Genomic DNA, 18,466 nt, shown 5'->3' with positions numbered 1-18,466 from the left:
ACATTTATTGCCTTGATTATTTGCATAAAATTCAAAACCCGGGTGCGATGGGAAAATGAGATTGTCTTCATGCTTTCTTGACCCCAGTAAAGGCAGATTGTCCTCAAGCTGACAAACGGGTTCGGATCAGATATTAGAGTTGAATGAATATAATGGGATTAAGGGTGGGGCTGCCAACAAGAAAGAGGGAATTGTCATTTTAAGCTCCCACACTCTTCTTCCTTCAGCCCACTGTCCACAAGGTATGCAGGTGATGAAAAGGCTGGGTGAAAAACGCACCAGGCTGGTTTGTTGTGTGCGGGAGCTGAGGTTTGTGGGCTCCGTACCCAGAGGCTGGTGTGGCTTTTTGCATCTGTCAGTTCGGATCAACTCTACTAGACTCTGTCAGTCTACCAAAGGGCATGTCCAGAGATGACACCGAGCAGTATTTGTCATTGTAACCACCCCAAAAAACATGCTTATGGCCTTTTTTATCTCCAAAATAGCCTGATCTGCATGAACATTTTCAAGCAGGCAGCAGAAAACATGGGTTTTGCAATACTTGGGGCCTGAGAAGGGCAGGGATGATTAAAGGTATTCTCCCAGAAATGCCAGAGCTGCTGGGCTGCTTTGGTACCCTGGGGAGCTGGCTGGCTTTTGCTGTGCAGGTATTGTTTTGCAGGGAGGCGATCAACATAAATTATGAGCTGTTTGGGCCCTGGAAGCTTCTGGGTGTTTCTGCTTGTTATTTACATACAAATGAGATGAAGTCCGAGCAGTATGCATTGAGACAGAGAAGATGAAGATAACCATTTTGAAAAACATCCTCTTAAGGCAGATGGGTTTTGCCTTCTCAGCAAGAGCTGATCCATCTGGCTTTCACCACCACCCCCCCAGCCCCGACGGTGTTGCTAATGGATGTCATTTATTAGAAAATAATTAGTGATCTGCTCATCACACCCAATAAACCATCTTGTTTTCCCTCAGAAAAGCACCGCAGACTTGGGCTGCTGGGCAGAGCCTCTGTGCTGGGAGGGGAGCAGAGGGACACGCTCAACCAGTGGTGGGTTCATCGCCATCACGCTGGCGTGGACAGACAGAGCCTGGCAGGGTGGTTGAACTCATCCTCCAGCCATGGAGAGGTTGGGGCAGACCAGCCATGAGTCGGCGGGGAAGTCTCGGAAGCAGAGTGGGCCGTTGGGGAATAAATTACAACGCCCGGTCCTCGGTGTACCTCTCATGGGGTAAATTAAGCTGCCCTCACCCTGTGCTGCTCCCAGATGGGGTGAGGAGAGAGATTTCTCCAAAGGGCAGTTCAGAGAAAAGTTGTCTCAGGGGCTTTCGGCTGCTCCCAGGGGAGCAGTGGGAGGGAAGAAGCCGGCACAGCGGGCTGGTTTTCCAGCTGTGCATCCAGCTGTGCCGAGTGCCGCCGTGGCAAGCCCTTCCCAGCCGTGTTAGAGAGTCCTTTCGAAACTGGGGACCCTCGCAGAGGAAAGGGAGGGGCAGCCTGATCCCACCTAAATCCCCTTCTCCTGAATTGATGGGAGAGGGGTTTCCCCTCCCTGCAAGGGATGTCGGAGGGGGACGTCCAGGCACATCCTGCAGACTCTGCTCTTTGTGTAGGTTCATGTGTTTTAGGGAAGGTGGGGCCTTTGAGGAAGAAAGGCCCTGATACTGCGTCTTGGAACGGTAACTTTTCCCTTGCTTCCTTTTAAAAATTAGCCTACTCTTGTGAGAGGGTTTCAGGGGTGGGGTGTGGGATTATTCACTTTTTGTTACTACCTGAGCTGGTTCTCACTGATTTCTTTAAACAAGGGCCTGGCTGTTTTTTTTGTTCTGCCTCCGGAGATCCCAGGCAGCGTGAGAGATCCCAAGTGAGCTGCACATCCCACGAGCAGTTAAATATCCTGGTTTACACTGTGTTTCCAGACTTCCTTGTGGCCACACTAATGGCTGGATGGAATAAAGGTATGCAAAAATCCGTCAGGAAGGAGAGCAGACAAAGTCTCAGAAAAACTCTGTTAAAATTCCGCTTTCTTGCAAGCTAACAGCCCCGCCCATTTGGAGATTCACGTTTGAGGGAAAATATCAATGCTTTTGTAGTATCAAGGAGGGAAATAAGACCCATGAAGCAAAGCATGAATTATGCATGTAGTTTATTGAAGGTACAGCTGAGAGTTTGGAGTAAGCGAAGGATAATCAACTCTGTTCACTTACACATTAAAAGCATTAAATCTGTCTATCTAGTACACACACAGGAAAAACAACGCATGCATTTAACTACAGAAATATAAGGTGCTCGTCGGTGTGTAATTAAAATCTGCTCTACCAAACCTGGTGTAGCAACTTGGACCAATTTGCATAAGCATTACCAACCCTCTCATGAACAGGAAAAATTGGATTTTCTCGTGTCATTAAAGAAGTTAAATAATAGCTGCAGCTCCATCTCGGACAATTAAAATGTGGCTGCTCTTTCTGAAGTTGGGATGAGCAAAATTTTTCATCCTTTTGCAATAGCTGCATTAGGGAAAGAAAATCCCTGCTGAAAAGGGGTCAAGCAGAGGAGACAGATCTAAGAGCCGAGATGACGTGTGAAGGCAGGTACGGACTCTCTGAAACGAAACTCTCACCTGGCTGAGACCACGGGGCAAGTTTCCCCCAAGAAGAACATGCAAGAGAAGGTGGGTTTTGATCATGCAAAGAGTTTTTGGCAGAGCAGCTAGCCTAGTTGTGTGGGTACGGGCGGCGCATGGTTGTGTGATCCCTACAGCTGTCAGAAGGAAGGGGAATACTGTTTTAATGCAGAAATGCTGACTATTTTAAAATACGATGTGTTGTCACCCTCCGGTCTCTACCGGGTTGTTCTGACGACGCGCACAGCTGTGCTGTACCTGTTCCCGGTGCCACAGACCCCCGCCCCGGGAATGATGACGGCTCCCGGGCTGCACTGCTCCATGCCAGCGCACACGACGTTGCCCAGGTTGCCCACACCGGTGGTGCACTGCACCCCCTCTGCACCCGAGATGACCTCTCGCCCCATGCAGCTGACCGCGCTCCTCGCCCCAAATCCACCCCCCACCCTGGGGAGGCAATCTACACTCCGGGTGCTAAAGCCAGTGCCGCTGACACCGAAGGAGGAGACCACCCCTAACCCTGCGCCAGCCCCCCCTGTCTTGACGGCGCATTTGCCTCCGATTCCAGATAGGGATCGGCACTCCCCGACGGTGCCACCACCGCTGACCACAGCTGTGGGAGAAAAACAGGCTCTGTCATTCCCGGAGCAGCTAAAACCCGGCTTGTAAGGAAACTTGTAAAGCTTAAAAGGAAATTAAGGGAAAGCTACATTAGCTTACCTACGCTCACAGGGTTGCCGGTACATATCCTGTTAAGAAAAGAAATGTCTCAAAGATGTATTTAGGGAAATATTCCTCAAATACACAAGCAAGTGGAGGTGTGGCCCAGCCATTGCCTCCTTAGAAACCCTGCAGGTCCTTCAGCTTCTCTGTGCACCCAGGTGTGAGGTGCTGGTCAAAGCACTGCAGGGTTGGGTCCCCAGATCCCATAGACGTCTTAATATCCCATCCCCTTTGTGTACCCCAAGCAGGAGATGTGACTGCAGCATGCCTGTGACCCAGCTGCCCTGGGAGGACGAGGAGGACACAGGGGCAGTGCTCCCCTCTGCGCCCATGGGGAGAGAAAAGGGACTGTGCTCCCCTCTGCCCCCATGGGGAGCTGCCTCCCCCCAGGATGTCTCACTGCCTCTCTCTCTTCTGTCAGACTTTACCAGCCCGGGATGCTCCTACCTGCTCTCTTCTCCTTCCAGCAGCGTCCTGTAAGTGGCGATCTCAATGTCCAGGGCCAGCTTGACATTCAGCAGCTCCTGGTAGTCTCTCAGCAAACATGCCATCTTGTCCTTGGCTTGCTGCAGCGCAGTCTGCAGGTCAATCAGCTTCTGCCGGGCATCTTTGAGGGCACAGTCTCCCCGCTGCTCAGCGTCACAGATGGCCGTCTGCAGAGCTGCGATCTGTGGATACCAACGGGCAAGAAGGTGGCCAGTGGCGATATTAAGAGGCATCTCCACACGATTGCTCATGTACCCCCTTGTTTTCTCAGCTAGGAACTGCCAGAGAGCTGAGATTTAGGCTGGACGCATGTGATGGCCAAGCTGTTTGGGACGAAGGGGAGGACACCGGTTGGCTGCACCCCAATAGGAAGCACACAGCAAACATGGTTTCTGTTTCAGCCAAACCAACTGGCTTCTGCTTATTTGATAAATGAGAAATAAATCTGCTTCTCTGTCTATCAAGAGCAGATGAGAAGCTACAAATACAGGCTTCGGCTGGGGCGGGGGACTTCTTTGCAGCTTAGCAGGATGGCAGCTGGTGAAGACCCTTTGCTGGAGAAGTTGCACACCCCCGCTGCCCGTGAAGCATCCAACCCTTTGTCCTACCTGTTTCTTCACGTTATCCGACTCGCACTGCAGCTTCTGGATCATCCGGTTCAGCTCAGCTATCTCGCTCTGGTTGTTTCTCAGGTCGTCACAGAACTTGCCCCTGCTGCTGTGGAGCTCCTCCAGCTATTGCACGGGGAAAGGATGATGTTAACGCACCCGGATCACCCCTTCCAGGGAAGGTGGCGACTCTGGAGCCACACGGACATCGGTGCTCTGGGGAAAGCACCCAAACGTGACCTCAGCCCAGATAAGGCGACAGTCCCAAGTAGGTCCTGAGTATTTGCCCTTTAGGAAGGGGATGGTGTTCCTGATGAGTGTACACAGAGGAGACCTCTCTGAAGCAACACTGTGATCTGCTGTGCTCCATTTTTACAGAAAAGTCTCAAAACACAGTTTTAAGTTTGGGGGGGATGGTTGGCACAGCTTCCCTTATCAAACTACAGTCCAAGCACACTGTAGAGTGGCTTTAAGTTGCATCATGGAGGACAGAAATTGTCCTCAGAGTTTTGTTGGCCAAGGGGTTTCACTGCTATCTTGGCTGGTGGGGTGAATACTCACTCTGGTTTGGTAGAACGCCTCCACTTCAGCCTTGCTCTTCTGGGCAATCTCCTCGTAGCAACACTCAACACTTTTGATGATGCCTTCCATGTCCAGGTCCCGGCTGTTGTCCATTTGCACGATGACAGAGGTGTCACACAGCTGGCAATCCAGCTGAGCTCTCTCCTGCAAGACCCGTGGCATGTCAGTCCCCTTCCCACCACAACTCAAGCCAAACCTGCAGGTACCCCAGCACATGGGGGTCTGGTGAGAAGGTGGAGGTTTAGGGGAGGTTCTCCCATTAACGTCCAACTAGAACATGGGGTTCTCCAGGTGGGTGACTGTTTTCCAGCAAGAGCTGGCAGCTGGGACCTGTTTTGGTGACACAATATGGGATTGCTGCATGCAGTTCCCTAAGGAAGGGTGGGGAATCCTGGTGGAGCAACTCGTTTTGTTGCAACTCTGCGTTTCTGGCTGTGTCAGCAGTTTTCAGGGCTGTGAATCCCTCAGGGGTAAGTGCTTTGGGCCTCGTTGCCTACGGGCTGCTGGAGGTGTTTGGCTGGAAAAGGTGCAAATACAAAGCATCCCCTGTGTGTTCTGTTAAAAAATTCCTACATTTTAGACAAAAGCGTTACTTTCCCCAAAATATTTTGACTAACGTAGTCTAAAAAGTGAAGTACTAAAAATATTTGGGTTTTGAAGAGTGAGATGCTTTAGTGGTTCCCAAGGATGATTTGAATTAGAGTTTGAGGAACTTTTTCATGTAAAAGATCCCTCCCTTTGCAGCCAGCAATACAGGAGACAGCCAAGCACACCCTTTGTCTTCCCAAAGTGGGTGCAGTAGTGTAGTTATCAAATACATATAAAGAGATGGAGGTCTTTGGGATGCAGTTTTGGGATTTCAGAAAAGACATCTTTCCCTGGATTTAGTTTTGGTGTAAGAGCTCGGGGGGCAGCAGGTAATGCGTCGTCCCCAGGGCAGCAGGCAGGACGCGGGTGCTCTTACCTCAGCGTAGATGCACTTGAGGAACTCCAGCTGCTGCCGCAGGAGGCCCACCCTCACCTCCAGCTCCTCCTTGGTCAGGTAGAGACAGTCCACATCCTGGCGAGACACCATGTATTCGGTGAAAAGAGGTAAAGATACAAGGACTGTGGCAAAGCCCGTGTTTGCTGTTAGATTTTGGGGGAAAATTCCCTATTTTCAGCCTTTAAGAGTGTCTGGGTTTGCGCTGTATGTGCTTACAACCCAATAGGTGTTCTCCAAATTCATTGGGCTGCCTCTATTTTGGGGCTACCTGGTGAGGACTCAGGCAGTGTCACGGTGTCAGGACTCCCGATTTCTCCCCCTGGCCCCACCCCCTGGCTTGGCCCCGCACGCCTGCCTCTCTCAGCTGGTCTCACTGGTGTTGTCCCTGGTGTGACTCACCTTCTTGAGGACCACAAACTCATTCTCCGCAGCCGTGCGCTTGTTGATCTCGTCTTCATATCTGCAGGAGGAAAGGAGAGGGGTGGGCTGCTGAACCCCCCAGGTGTCCCATCCCCACCACCCCAGCAGCCGGTGCAGAACACGGGATGAAAACCAGAGCCTCTCCCTATTCGCTTTGTCCCTCCTTCTTTGATTTTTGCTTTGTTTCGATGTCTTTCCTCCCCACTGGGCTTTGTTCAGCAGTTTTAAATGGTGCACGCCAGCAGTATTGGCGGCTGGAGTGAGAAGGCAGTAAATCAGGCCAAACCACTAGAAAAGCAAAGCCCTGTACCTCAGCTGAAGGCTTGGATTGCTGCTTCTAGCCCTGCTGCTTGGTGTGACGTTTTTCTGAAGCATCGACAACTCTGCGCCGAGTGTTTATGGGGAGACTGCGGCCAAAATGCCCCAAGGGGGGTTACGAGCTTGAGCAACCTTTGAAAGTCCCAGGTGCAAAGGAAAGCCGGTTCATAATGACCAAGTAATTGGGACCTAGGAGAACTTTCACAAGATGATTCTATGTTTCTATGAGTCTGACCTCCTTGGTGGTGGCTCAGTGAGAAAAAAACATCTGAGATGCTTAATTGTAAGATCTCTGGAGCAAGGATACTCTTCTGTCCTGTTCTGTATTCCACCAACCACCAAGTGTCTTGGTTTGTGGCTTAGCAGAGCACATGGGGAGCTATTAAGGAATAATATCTGCAGCTTAGATTAAAAAAAATCAATTCCCACATTCCCTCTGGGAAGAGAGAATGAACCCCAAGGGAGATGCTGTGGATAAAGTATGGGGTGGAGACAAATAGGCTGAGGGTTTTGTGGGAACCGGGGACACGAGATTTGGGGGAGCCACAGGCACAGACAGTGTGGGAGATTTGATATGGCAAACCACAGTGGTGTGCAGGAGCATTAGGGAGAGGAAAAGTGGTTCCCTGTCCCTCTCCCTAAGAGAACCCTGGGGTTGAGGAGCTCTCCCAGCCCATCACCAGCATCTGAGGTGCAGCAGTGGGACCCCAGTACAGGAAACCAGCTCAGTACTGGTGTGCCCCGCCCCGCTCCCTTCCCTGTGCCCCAGTTTTTGGTCCCATCCAGTGCAATTGCATTGGCTTCACGCTCAGCAACACGGCTCAGGCCAGCAAACAACCCTGTCTGCAGCTCCTCTGCCCAGCACTTACTTGCACTTGAACTCCTGAACCAGGTCCCTGAGGCACCGCTCCTCGTTTTCCAGCCTCTCTCGCTCCCCCAGCACACACTCCAGCTGCTTCCTCAAGTTGCAGATGAAGTTCTCGAAAACGGGCTCCAGGTTTCTCCTGGAAGCTGGGAGCACGTACTGCTGCAGCAGCTCCCACTTGGTGGTCAGCACCTTGTTCTGCTGCTCCAGCAGCCGGACCTGGGGAAGCAAGAGATGCGAGAGTCATACAACCCCCCGTCATCCCAAGCGAAGGCACTTTGGGTTTCTCCACTTCCAAAAGGAAAAAGTAAAAAGAAAATCAGAAATGCAAATGGTTCAGTGCTGATTTCTCAGCAGCCTGGGTGAGACCAGCATCCTCTCCGAGTTAAACCTGGTCCCACCCAGGACTCGTATCACAGGCTGAGCAACACGGGTGCCTTTGCTCTGTGTTGAGGCCAGTCATCTGTTTGATCAAAGCTCAGTTCAACCAAACACCACCTCTTCCCCTGCAACGCCTTGCTGATGGAGGATCCACTGCCTCCCCTGATGGGCTGAGTAGAGTAATGAGTCTTTCGTGGCACTAAAAGCTCCTTCCAGGATCTCATTTGAATGTATCTGATTTAAACTCTAACCACGGATATTTATCATGCCTTTCACTTCTAGATTAAAGAGCTCTCTAGTGCTTGAGAACCTTTATGCATCATGAATAAATCATTTTTTCAAATGGGAGGAAGCAGAGTTGCTCCTCTTTCATGGGGTTGGTTTTTCCAGCTGCAGAACAGCTCACAAGGAAAATCAAGATCAGACAGAGCAGAAGTTTCTCTGCTGTTTGAAAAATCATCTCCTATAACACATCTCTAAACAGCAATGAAAACCCTTAGGTTTAGCTAAGGAAACAACGATAAATTACATCTGTTTAGGAAATAACCAAATCATCTCATTCACAGGAAAGTTCACTGCATTTTAACCAACCATCTATCTTTCTACATCTCTTAGATAAAGCACAAAGTCCTTTGGAGTTTATACAGGTGTGACAGCAATGTCAGATTATACATTTGTAATAAAACTTCCTATTTTGCTTTTTTTTTTTTTTTTTTTTTTTTGCATTCCAGTGTCTCCATCCCTTCTCTCACAGGTTTTGATTTACTGTATCCCTGGAGCTGCTCCTGATTTAGGTATTTAGTCGATTGGTGCCCGTTGAAAGGTAAAACACCGGTGCAGTTGCCTTGGTGCAAGGCTTAAATCCGAACAGTCTCCAAGTCAGGACCACATGGCCTACCAGAAATATTTACAATATCAGGGTGCCAGGAGAAATTGCTACTGGCGTTGTCTCTCTAGAGACAATCCATCCGTCACTGCCTAGAGAAATGAGACAAACAGCCTGCGCGGAGGGAAGGGGGGGGTCTCACCTTGTCGATGAAGCAGGCGAACTGGTTGTTGAGGTTCTTGATCTGCTCTTTCTCATGGGTCCGCACTTGGCATTCCTCAGGGTCGACCCCCACGCAGAGGGGCTTGAGGAGCTCCGGGTGGATGCTGACGCCCCGAATCCCTTCAGATCTACCTCCGCTGAGGCCGATGCCCATGCCGCCGCCGTAGCCTCCAATAGCCACGCCGTCCCCGAGACCTCTGTAGCTGCCCAGGCCCCCGTAGCTTCCGCAGTTACCAAACCCCACAACCGTGCCCACGCCAAAGCGGCCTCCACCGTAAGCCACGCCGCAACGTCCAACGCCGGCGCCGCCATAGACCCCGCTGCGGCAGCTCCCGCCGAAGGAAATCCTTTGCCCTCTCCCCAGGTCGCAGACGCTCCGGCTGCTGAAGCCACCGATTCCACATCTCCGTCCCACCGGCTGGCAGACGGAGGCTGAGCTGCTGTTGCCCCTGCCGAGGCCGCAGACAGCGGACGCAGAGGAAAAGCCCCGTCTTCCCAGGAGAGAGCTGGAGGTGTAGCACTGTCGACTCATGGTGGCTGGGGGAGACGGGAGGGGAAGCGGTAACAGCAAGGCAGAAGAGCAAGAGAGGAGCAGGGAGTGAAGGAAGGAGATCTCCTTTAGCTCCTCTGAGGCAGAGCCCTTCTCCTTATATACATTTCAGGAGGTGCCTGAGATGCAAAAATTTAATTTATCCACTGGGTTTGGTCTGCCTGGCAGCAAGGAATGGCTTCCAACATTTCAAACCCACAGCAAACACTTCTATCTCATACAAAATAATGTGGAAATTAAAATAAACTGCTTTGCTTGCAAGCTTCAGTTTCAGGACTTATATTTTACTTAATTAATCTGCTTCCTTATTGTGTAATTATAGTTTAGCAAAATAATTCAAGGGGGTTTTATTCATGGCTTGTTTACGGTTCGGTTTCACCACAGCATTTAATTACGTTTCAGGACCTCCTGCAAAATGTCGTGGCGATGCCGCCTCTTCCAGGGTCCCTCGCCAGCTCAGCGCTGGCTCTTGAGCAATGACCAGTGGCGATAGGGGAGAAGGAAGGCGTATCTGCCAAAGCACAGCACCGAGGTTGTCAGGAGCGTTCTCGTAAGCATTCATTTCTTCCTCGTGGGTATGGCTACGGCCTCTTGTAGGCGGTTTGGTTGTGGCCGTGTTTGCCGACTCGCGTGCTGATAAGCGCAGCAGGATGGGGTTGGTGGTTTCTGTATCGATGGAGCATAAACTGCGTGAGACGGTGCCGAGAATGGATTCGGTCGTGGGGTTGACGCTCTGGCAAACCGGGGGGTCATGCCCACGAAGTGGAGGCACTGGTCCAGCTGAGCTTCGTGTGCCCCGTAGAATATGTGGAGCTGAAGATAAGGCGTTTCTGGGAAAAGCTTCGTTGCAGACAGCGATTTATCGCTGAGTTACGTGCCTAGGAAAGGTGGTAAAGGTGTTTAGTATCTGGGTGTGATGCGAGTGCTGCACACAGCGGATTCACGCAAACGATAGCTGGAGATGCAACAAACAAGCGAAGCGAGGTGTTACAAACAGGTTGAGAAATGTTAGAGTGAACTTTTTTTCCTTGTATTCCTGTGACACACCTATTTGACATTAAATTATTCCAGTAATATCTGTTAATGAGAAGGTACTGTACTGCCTTAATTAAAATTCTTTAAAAGATTTTTGAATTTGCTTGGAAACAAATAAAGTTCTTTTTTTGCCTTAACAAAGGGGTCTAATCACAGAATCACAGGTGATTGCACAGCTTGCCCTAAGATGTCTTTGCATCTTTGCTGGGGCAAAATTAACTGGTTCTGGGAGGATTCCTCGTCGGTGCTATTGTAAACTTAAAATAGGTTTGTCTTGAATTAAAAATAACGCAGAGGAACTAGCATGATTTAGAATATTTGTGAAGTCTATCCAGCTAAAGATATTTCTTTTTGCTTTACGGGTCTCATACTGAGTTGAAATGGACTATAAAATACTATATGCAATTATAATGATGTGGTAGTTCCGTTGTAGCAGCATTGGTCCGGGTATATTAGGATGCACATCTTGCAATGAGATGTGCTTTCATTTGTGAGTAATCCTCGCACCGGGACCTCTTGCTAGTAAGTGAAAGGATGAAATATTTTGGAAATTTATTAGATTATATTTATTTATATTAGATTATTTTTTAGATTGCTGGCGACAGGTGAGTGCAGTCCTGCTTTCTGCGTGCCCATGATGGCTTCGTGTAGCTGCGGCGGGGCACCGGGGATGGTGGCCAGGAGCAGCCACTGCTCCGAGCTCTGCTACCCAGCAGGAGCACAGAGAGACAGCCCAGCTCCTCTTCACGGTGAGAAAGACACGGCCCTTCATCCTTGAGGGTAGCAACTTGCCGGTTTTTCCAGCTGTGAGAAATCCAGATCCGGTTCAGATCAGGTCCCTGCTAGCTTCCGTGTGTCTGCTTGGCCACCCACCATAGAGTGCCTTGTGCTGCACCATTTGGGGGCTGTGAACCCCCCAAGTCTAGTTGGAAAGCAGGGAAAATGCCGCTCGTAGGACAATCCAGATGCCACCACCAGCTGCGAGGTCTGAGATCCCTTCTTACCTACGACACGCTGCCAGGCTGTTTCCCCGTGGATCGAAAGCAACAAACCTGTGCTTCAACCTTTGGCTCCTCCTCACAGCCCTAAGAAGTGGCTTCTTCCATGTGCCCAGCCTTGCACATCAGAGGGAGACGGTCCAGGGCAGCGCTTGTGGTTTCCATCTGCTGAGCTTTCACAAAGCCGGTTCACAGTCACATGGTGGAAGCCCTGAGCGCGGGTTACATCAGCTTCAAAGGAGGAAGCACTCTGATGTGAGTTGGTCTTCTGAAGAGAAGGATTGCAATCGCTTTTGTTTCGTTGGCCGCACACTGGCTCAAGCAGACGCAAATGCCTTCTTCCTAGATACCTTCTTCATTTCTCCATGCTTTGTCCTGGCTGATTGCAGGTCAGATAGGGTTTGAAGAACTGTAGAAAGGGACTTACCTTCCTCTTGACAAGAAAAAGATGAAACCACTGTTTTCAGGCTGACGGAATTCAACAAAGCTTTAAAGCAGCAGCTTACACCCAGATTTACTGGGGAAACCCCTGACGTCCTTGGCCCTAAATATGCCTTGAACTGTGGTAGCTTCCATGAGATTTATGCCTTCGAGATTTGCATGTACCCAGGTGCATTAAGGTAAATTAATTCTGCTTAAGCACCTTACTAAATTGAGACCTGTTAAGCCATCCGTGAAGATAAGGAGACCTTAGGGGGTTTTCCAACCTCCTGTTATGATTCCAGCTGTAACAACCCGGCCATCCAAGTCTGCTTTCTCCCAGCGAGAAAAATGCTTCTTAAGACCCTCTTCTGAGAAAATGGTTGTCAGGGCTTGGCTGTGCTGGTGCTCTCCTCCCTCCCTACAGGATGGGCAGTTTTTGTGGCTCCTTGAGAAAGGGACCATGAAGTCACCATTAAAATGGCTAATGAGGCCCCTGGGATATCTCCCTCTGGTTTTGTGGGTCCAGCCCTGCAAGGGTGGCTGTTCCCAGTCTCTTAACTGGAGCTTGATTCTGCTCCCACATCAAAGCAGATGGTGGATTTGTGGGGACCGGGGTAGAGATGATGGTCTGGGCTCCTTTCCATCGCCACTGGGCACCTTGCTTTCCTCCCAGTAACCTTGTTCCACAGTAACTGTTCACCCTTAGCCTGGCTTGTCCCTGGCCATTTGTGCTGCTTTGGGACAAAAAAAAAAAAAAAAAAAAAAGATGTGAGGTTCCTTCCAGGCTGTTCCTGGAGCACTGGTGGTCACTGCCCATATGCACCATCTGCGTTTGCAGTGCGGCCAGGTAAGACCTTGCCAAAACCTTTACCTTCCTTCTGCAGCCTTTCTGGTGGACAGCGATAAACTGTGGGTGACCAGTGTCAGTCATGTCCCCAGTATGGATGAGCAGGTGTTGGGTATCATGGCAGTAAGCTAAGCAGAAGGGAGCACCGCTCCCAAAGGCCGTGTCTCATACAAGGAACATGAAGAGCTGCCTCCCAGCCAGGGCTGGGTGTCTGCCCTACTTGTGTCCACTGTGACGCACTGGCCACGCCTGGTGCCCTGACAGCAAATCCAGGTGCTTCATTCGGGGCAACTTTGTCATATTCCAGGCAGTTTTTATTTGTGTGGTGGAAAACGAAGGTGTCAGATGGGGAGCTGCACGCGCCTTCTTGTGACTGCAGTCAGCAGGGTCCCAGCAGCAGCACAAGGCAACCGGTTCGGATTTTTTTTTTTTTTTTAAACTCTCCATTCCCATGGTGTTACCAGGTGACCTAAGCCAAGAAACTCTCCTTCATAGTTATTATTTACCATCTTATTTTGCAAGAGACAAATAGGTCTAGCACCAAACACCACGGGTGTCCACCCTCCTTCCTTTGTAATGTTCCTCTTTTGCGTAGGAATTTGCAAGGCACTTTTGCATCATCTGACCAACTTGTGCTAACACTCGGGGCCTGGTGGACTATTAGAGGGCTCTGAGTAACGGGGTGGGATTGGTACGGCAGTGTCATGATGAAAGCACAACAGCCAGGACTAGAGGAGGAGCAACCAAGGGCACGGGGTTCACACTGAACGTGTTTTTCCGGGGAAAGGTGGGTGATCCCTGTAAAACACAGCCATGAGAACCACATCAGATTTTGAGGCTGGAAATACTTCATGGGACAGTTGTCTCTTCTATGATACAGACAAAGCAGAAAGCATGTTCCTTCATGCACTAAGGCAACCAGGGACTCCAGAGATGCCCTCCAGCAGCTGACGGAAAGGGGAGAGTGTGGGAGGAGGGAAATTCAGCCACTGAATTTCAACTAGTTCCCATCAATAGGTCTGTAAATCTATGTGTGCGCACATGGGTACCTATAACGACCATAGTAGCACAGTTCAGTGTGTGTGGTTAACGTAACAGAGTTAATTCTGCAGACTTGTAAACGGGTTTCTTAAAAACAAAAAGTGAAGTAGAGGCAACGCACAAACCTTGCGTGCAGCTTATTGGCAGCAGAGCAGAGAACACAGAGCTTTTATCAGCAATACAACCCCTGTGTGCCACGCTGAATTAAAACGCATCACTCCGCAGAGAGGGACAAAGAGAGAGGTTCAGTAGGGAGACCAAACCCTATTACTGTCCGTGTAAAGATGACTTGGCAGGTGGAATGACATGAATAAACCCACTTCTAGCATGGGAATCCTCTTACCTGAATTCAGCTGCCTAAAACTAGTCACCAAGTTGAAGCTAGAGGCATGGGCTCAGTGAACAGTCAACGAGACTGCTTGGTATTATCAAGCAAAAGATTGATTTCTAAAGTCGACAGCAAGGGAGAAACTGGAGACAAGACTTTGCAGGGCCAGGGGGGGCATGTTCCAAGAGCAGGGGTGGTGTCTGTACGTGGTTACCAGCTTCGGCAGCGTAAAAGGGCAAACGCGAACCAGGAGAAATAACAATGCTGCGTTTATGAGCGCCTGCCTATTCATTAAACTTCCCAGATGGACACTCAGATTAAGGAGATTACAGAAGTTATAGTTTCTAGGGGACATACCTATTATCTTAATTAATAGTTGGAGTCACTTTTGTGATTCATCTTGCCACCAACATGCAAAGAAACTCGTCGTGTGTCACTCCAGAGGTGGCAGCTTGGTGCATAAGCTCTGTATTATGTTTGTCTCCACTGGATTAACTAGATAAAGAGCAGTATTTGTCCTGGAGGTACTTGTAACAAACTTCTATTCACCACAGCCCTAATCCTCAGAAACACCTGCTCCAAAATTCCCTAAAGCCCCAGTGCAATCTGCCCCGGAGAGCTGCCAGCTGAAATATTGGGCACCACAGTCTTTATTTCCTCGGCTCAGTGAGCCTACAGGGTTGGAACCTCCATTTCCAGAGGTTAACGCTCCGAATTGCTAGAAAACCACACATTCGGGGAGATAAACACAAGCAACGGTAATGATTATTCCTCCAGGCTGGTAACCCCTCCTCCCAAAGCTGTGTCCTCCAGCGTGCACAATCACTCTGCCTACAGAGAAACAAAGTCATACTTTGATTTCACTGGGTTGCTGAGGTGGAGTCCTTTTTTTGACCTAAATTTCCTGGTTTAAGGAAACTCTTTCTTCCATGGCCACGGATGTGCCCATACTGAGTTTCAAATCTGACTGGGCCACTATCACCATCCATAGCACCCGACTTGGGAACCTGCGCTGCAAGCAAACCCAGCACTCAGTCACTGGGAAATAAATCCAGGAACAGCACAGAGAAACGGAGGAGAGAAAACTCTTCCTGTGAATTCTACATTTTTCATAGCTGTGCCAACAGGACTCCCTGGCCATGCTCTGTCGGAGGATAAAAGGGAATATCGGGCAAATCTGCAACTTCCAGAAGAAGCTGCGCTGAGCGGGACTGCGGACATTGGTTATTTCATTTAAGAGCTACTCCAAACTCTGCACCCAGGTGATCCCAAGTGAATCAGGCACCCATCTCCCCCCTCTGCTCGGTGGGGGTGCACACGCTGAGGGGATTCCTTTGGGGAACTCCGGCGTAATTTCTTGAAGCAACATCCACACATCGGTGTTTTGCCTTGTTATTCTCTTTGTTCTTGTTATTATGGGGTTGCTTTTTCTCCTTGAATATCCTATGGAGTAATCCGCCTGCTGGGTGCTGCCTGTGATACCAGGGAGTGTGAGGCACCTGCCACGGTTGTTCTCCATCCAGAAGCGGCTTGCATGTGGAAATCTCAATGACCAAAAGCCAGCTTGGTGTTCAGGACATCCAAGAATTGCACACCCAGCCTTCCAGCTCCTCCTTGGCTTAACGTAGAGACCATTTCATGTTTTTTTTTTTTCTCCCAGGCATTTTTGTAAACGCCGTCACCATGCTGCTCAGCATCACAAATATCTGTCTGCAGACAGGCTGCCTGTCAAAAGGCAGACAGGTGGCTTTACTTTCCCTTTAATTACTGAGCATGACAACTGTGGCTTCATTGTCCTCATTTCAAGTAAGGACTGACAAACACCCAGGGCACACTGTCCCCAAAACGTCATACCCCCTTTGAGCGACTTCTTTCAAGTTACTCCAAGGGTATATGATAAAGAGAACCAGTCATTTATGAGATTGCTACTGGGTTTGGTATAATTGCCTGTCGCTCTGATGAGGTTTAGCACCTCCTTCCCACCCAAACCCTTCATCGCTGTCACGAGCAGAGCGCTGTGGACAAGCTCATGGTCTCACTCCAAAGCCAGAGCTCTCAGATGCTGAGTGTTCAGACCCTGTTTCTCAGTTATGCTGAATCATCTTTCCTTGATCCCAGAACTGAAAGAGCGCTTCAAAATGTAAAATATTTCTGTGCTTTGAGAAGATCCTACCTGCCTGCTTTCTTCACATCACGACATTGTTGATTTAATTTGTACAAAACAGCCCATTTCAAGAAAGCTGGCAGAGGTTCTGTTTAATACACTATCCTAGGTCAACACCTGGGCTCCTCCAGAGCTGTTAGTTGCTCTTGTGCAATGGTGTTCAGTAGCTGGTGGGTCCTTCATTTATGGTGCAAAGCCTCGACGTCTGCTCTGCTCTGAGCTCTGGTCAGTGCTGGGGTTTTCTGACGGTGCCTCTGTCCCATTGGCTGCCCATTTTGGCAGTGACAGAGGCATTGCAAAGCTTGTGCCTGAAGGTTGAAAAAAAAAAAAAAAAAGCTGCAGCCCAGAGTGATTCCCCCCGTCATTTGCATCACTTTTGGGGAAATGCAGAATTAATTGTATAATGTGAGTCTTCATCCTGCAGCTACAATCTGACCTGGAGTGATTCATCACTGGGGAATATACCAAGTCTTCTTTAATCCTGAAAAGGATAAATCCACCTACTGAGCTGGACCGTGGCCAGCGAGCGTTGGGCATAGACAGAGGATTCCCCATGTAGGTAGCACCTGAACCCTGAAGAATATCAACGGGATTTTTACTCCCATATGTAACTACCACATAAACCTTGCTAGTAAATATGTTGGATAAGTAGATGGTCCGGTTCTGAAATCCAACTCTGTCTGTGCTGAACTGGGCTCTGCTAAAGATGAAGGTGTTTCCAGGGGAAAAAAAAAAAAAAAAAAAAAAAAAAAAAAAAAAAAAAAAAAACCCCCACACAAAAAAAAAAAAAAAAAAAAATCCCCCTAAACCAACATAACCTGCATTTCCCTCTGGACAGAAGGGAGGGATTGCTACCTCTTCAAACACACATCTCAGCAATTCCCGCTCCTGCCTGAACAAATCTGCCCTGCCCCGTGACTCTGCCGTGGCACGGCGCACACCGTCCATCTCCGCGGGAGCCAACGCAGACCCTGAGCAGTTCACACTCAACTAACCAGTTGGTTTGCATGGCTGGTTTGGGTTTGGGTTCCCTTCACTTCTTCTAAGCAGGCTTGCGATCGTGTTGTCTGCGGTTAGACGTTTCCTCAGGCAGCCTCGATGACACAAGCCTAGAAAAAGTGGAGGAGGAAAGTTACATCTGCGTTTTGAGAGGAGCAGACGTCCTGGAAAGGTTTCATTGCCGTAGAAGAGAAACCTTGAGCTCCTAAAAATGCTTAAGGACAGTCAGGTCAGAATTTATCCAGCTGTTTGGTTTGCCCACCACACAGAGAGGTCCAACATTCACTTTGTTCCGGTGCAGCTGAATTGAAGCATCCGAAGAAAACCGGGGTTTCTATTAAAATCACCTTGAAAGGGAAGTTGTATTATACAGAGGCAAGAAAGAACCAACATTATATTGCTTGTACCCAAGGAGGTGGCGAATCCTCCACTCACAGGCTGAGCCTGGACCACAAGCCCAGAATATCTTGCTCCTACCCTGATCCACCCCTTTTCAAGTGAGATCTCTGACTAAAACCTTCCCCCTCCCTCCCGTTAGTAATATCGACCACATCACAAGAAACTTGCTTTTGAATATATAATGTGGGTCGTGGAGCCGTCTGGCTGCAAGGAATGAGTGTTCACAGGAGGAACCAATTGCTGGCTAATTTCTTACCTGTATTTATCCACAACCTGCTTTGTGGCGGGCTCTTCGGGTATCGTTTGTTCCCACCCGCCATGCAAAGCGTCTGTCCACTTCCTCGGGCTGCAGATGCGGGGCTGAAAATACAACCTCGGCTTTCCCATCTGTGCAGCCACGAGAGACCCCATTGGCTGCCTCCTCCGCGTGCTAGGAGAAAGAATAATATAGTAAGAATTGTGGTAAGTGGTGTGTTCGTTAAAGAACAGAAAACAACCTATCGGGAGGAGAGCTAGAGCATCTCATTTGGTCCAGGGGTCAGAATGGGGAGAGCAAACCACTGTGTTTTCTGGGCACTGGATACATAGTTTGAGAATTGGATGGCTGAATAAAAAAAAAAAAAAAAAAAAAAAAAAAAAAAAAAAAAAAAAAAA

The 18,466-nt window shown here is 49.4% G+C and overlaps 1 protein-coding gene across 1 annotated transcript; it reads right to left on the bottom strand.

Annotated features, from left to right (window-relative positions):
• Nucleotides 1-2,830: 2,830 nt before the first annotated feature.
• LOC113491028 (keratin, type II cytoskeletal 4-like) lies at nucleotides 2,831-9,715 on the bottom strand. Its single transcript, XM_026867655.1, has 9 exons — nucleotides 9,009-9,715; nucleotides 7,604-7,818; nucleotides 6,396-6,456; nucleotides 5,976-6,071; nucleotides 4,991-5,155; nucleotides 4,430-4,555; nucleotides 3,783-4,003; nucleotides 3,333-3,361; nucleotides 2,831-3,225 (listed from the first exon to the last, which is right to left on the bottom strand). Exons 1-9 carry the CDS (start codon nucleotides 9,558-9,560, stop codon nucleotides 2,831-2,833), a joined length of 1,860 nt encoding a protein of 619 aa, XP_026723456.1. The 5' UTR covers nucleotides 9,561-9,715.
• Between the last annotated feature and the right edge of the window lie 8,751 nt (nucleotides 9,716-18,466).

This window comes from Athene cunicularia, unplaced genomic scaffold, assembly GCF_003259725.1.
Source record: "Athene cunicularia isolate RWA unplaced genomic scaffold, athCun1 chrLGE22_part1, whole genome shotgun sequence".
Classification (NCBI taxonomy): domain Eukaryota; kingdom Metazoa; phylum Chordata; class Aves; order Strigiformes; family Strigidae; genus Athene; species Athene cunicularia.
The sequence above is the reverse complement of the archived record's forward strand: the minus strand, read 5'-3'. Positions and strand labels throughout refer to the sequence as shown.

Excerpts from the sequence above, each read along its gene's own strand:
- LOC113491028 (XM_026867655.1), bottom strand. The coding sequence starts at position 9,560 with ATGAGTCGACAGTGCTACACCTCCAGCTCTCTCCTGGGAAGACGGGGC. Across the intron at positions 6,457-7,603 it reads GTTCAGGAGTTCAAGTGCAA|ATATGAAGACGAGATCAACA; the intron begins GTAAGTGCTGGG and ends TTCCTCCTGCAG. Across the intron at positions 3,226-3,332 it reads CGGCAACCCTGTGAGCGTAG|CTGTGGTCAGCGGTGGTGGC; the intron begins GTAAGCTAATGT and ends TTTCTCCCACAG.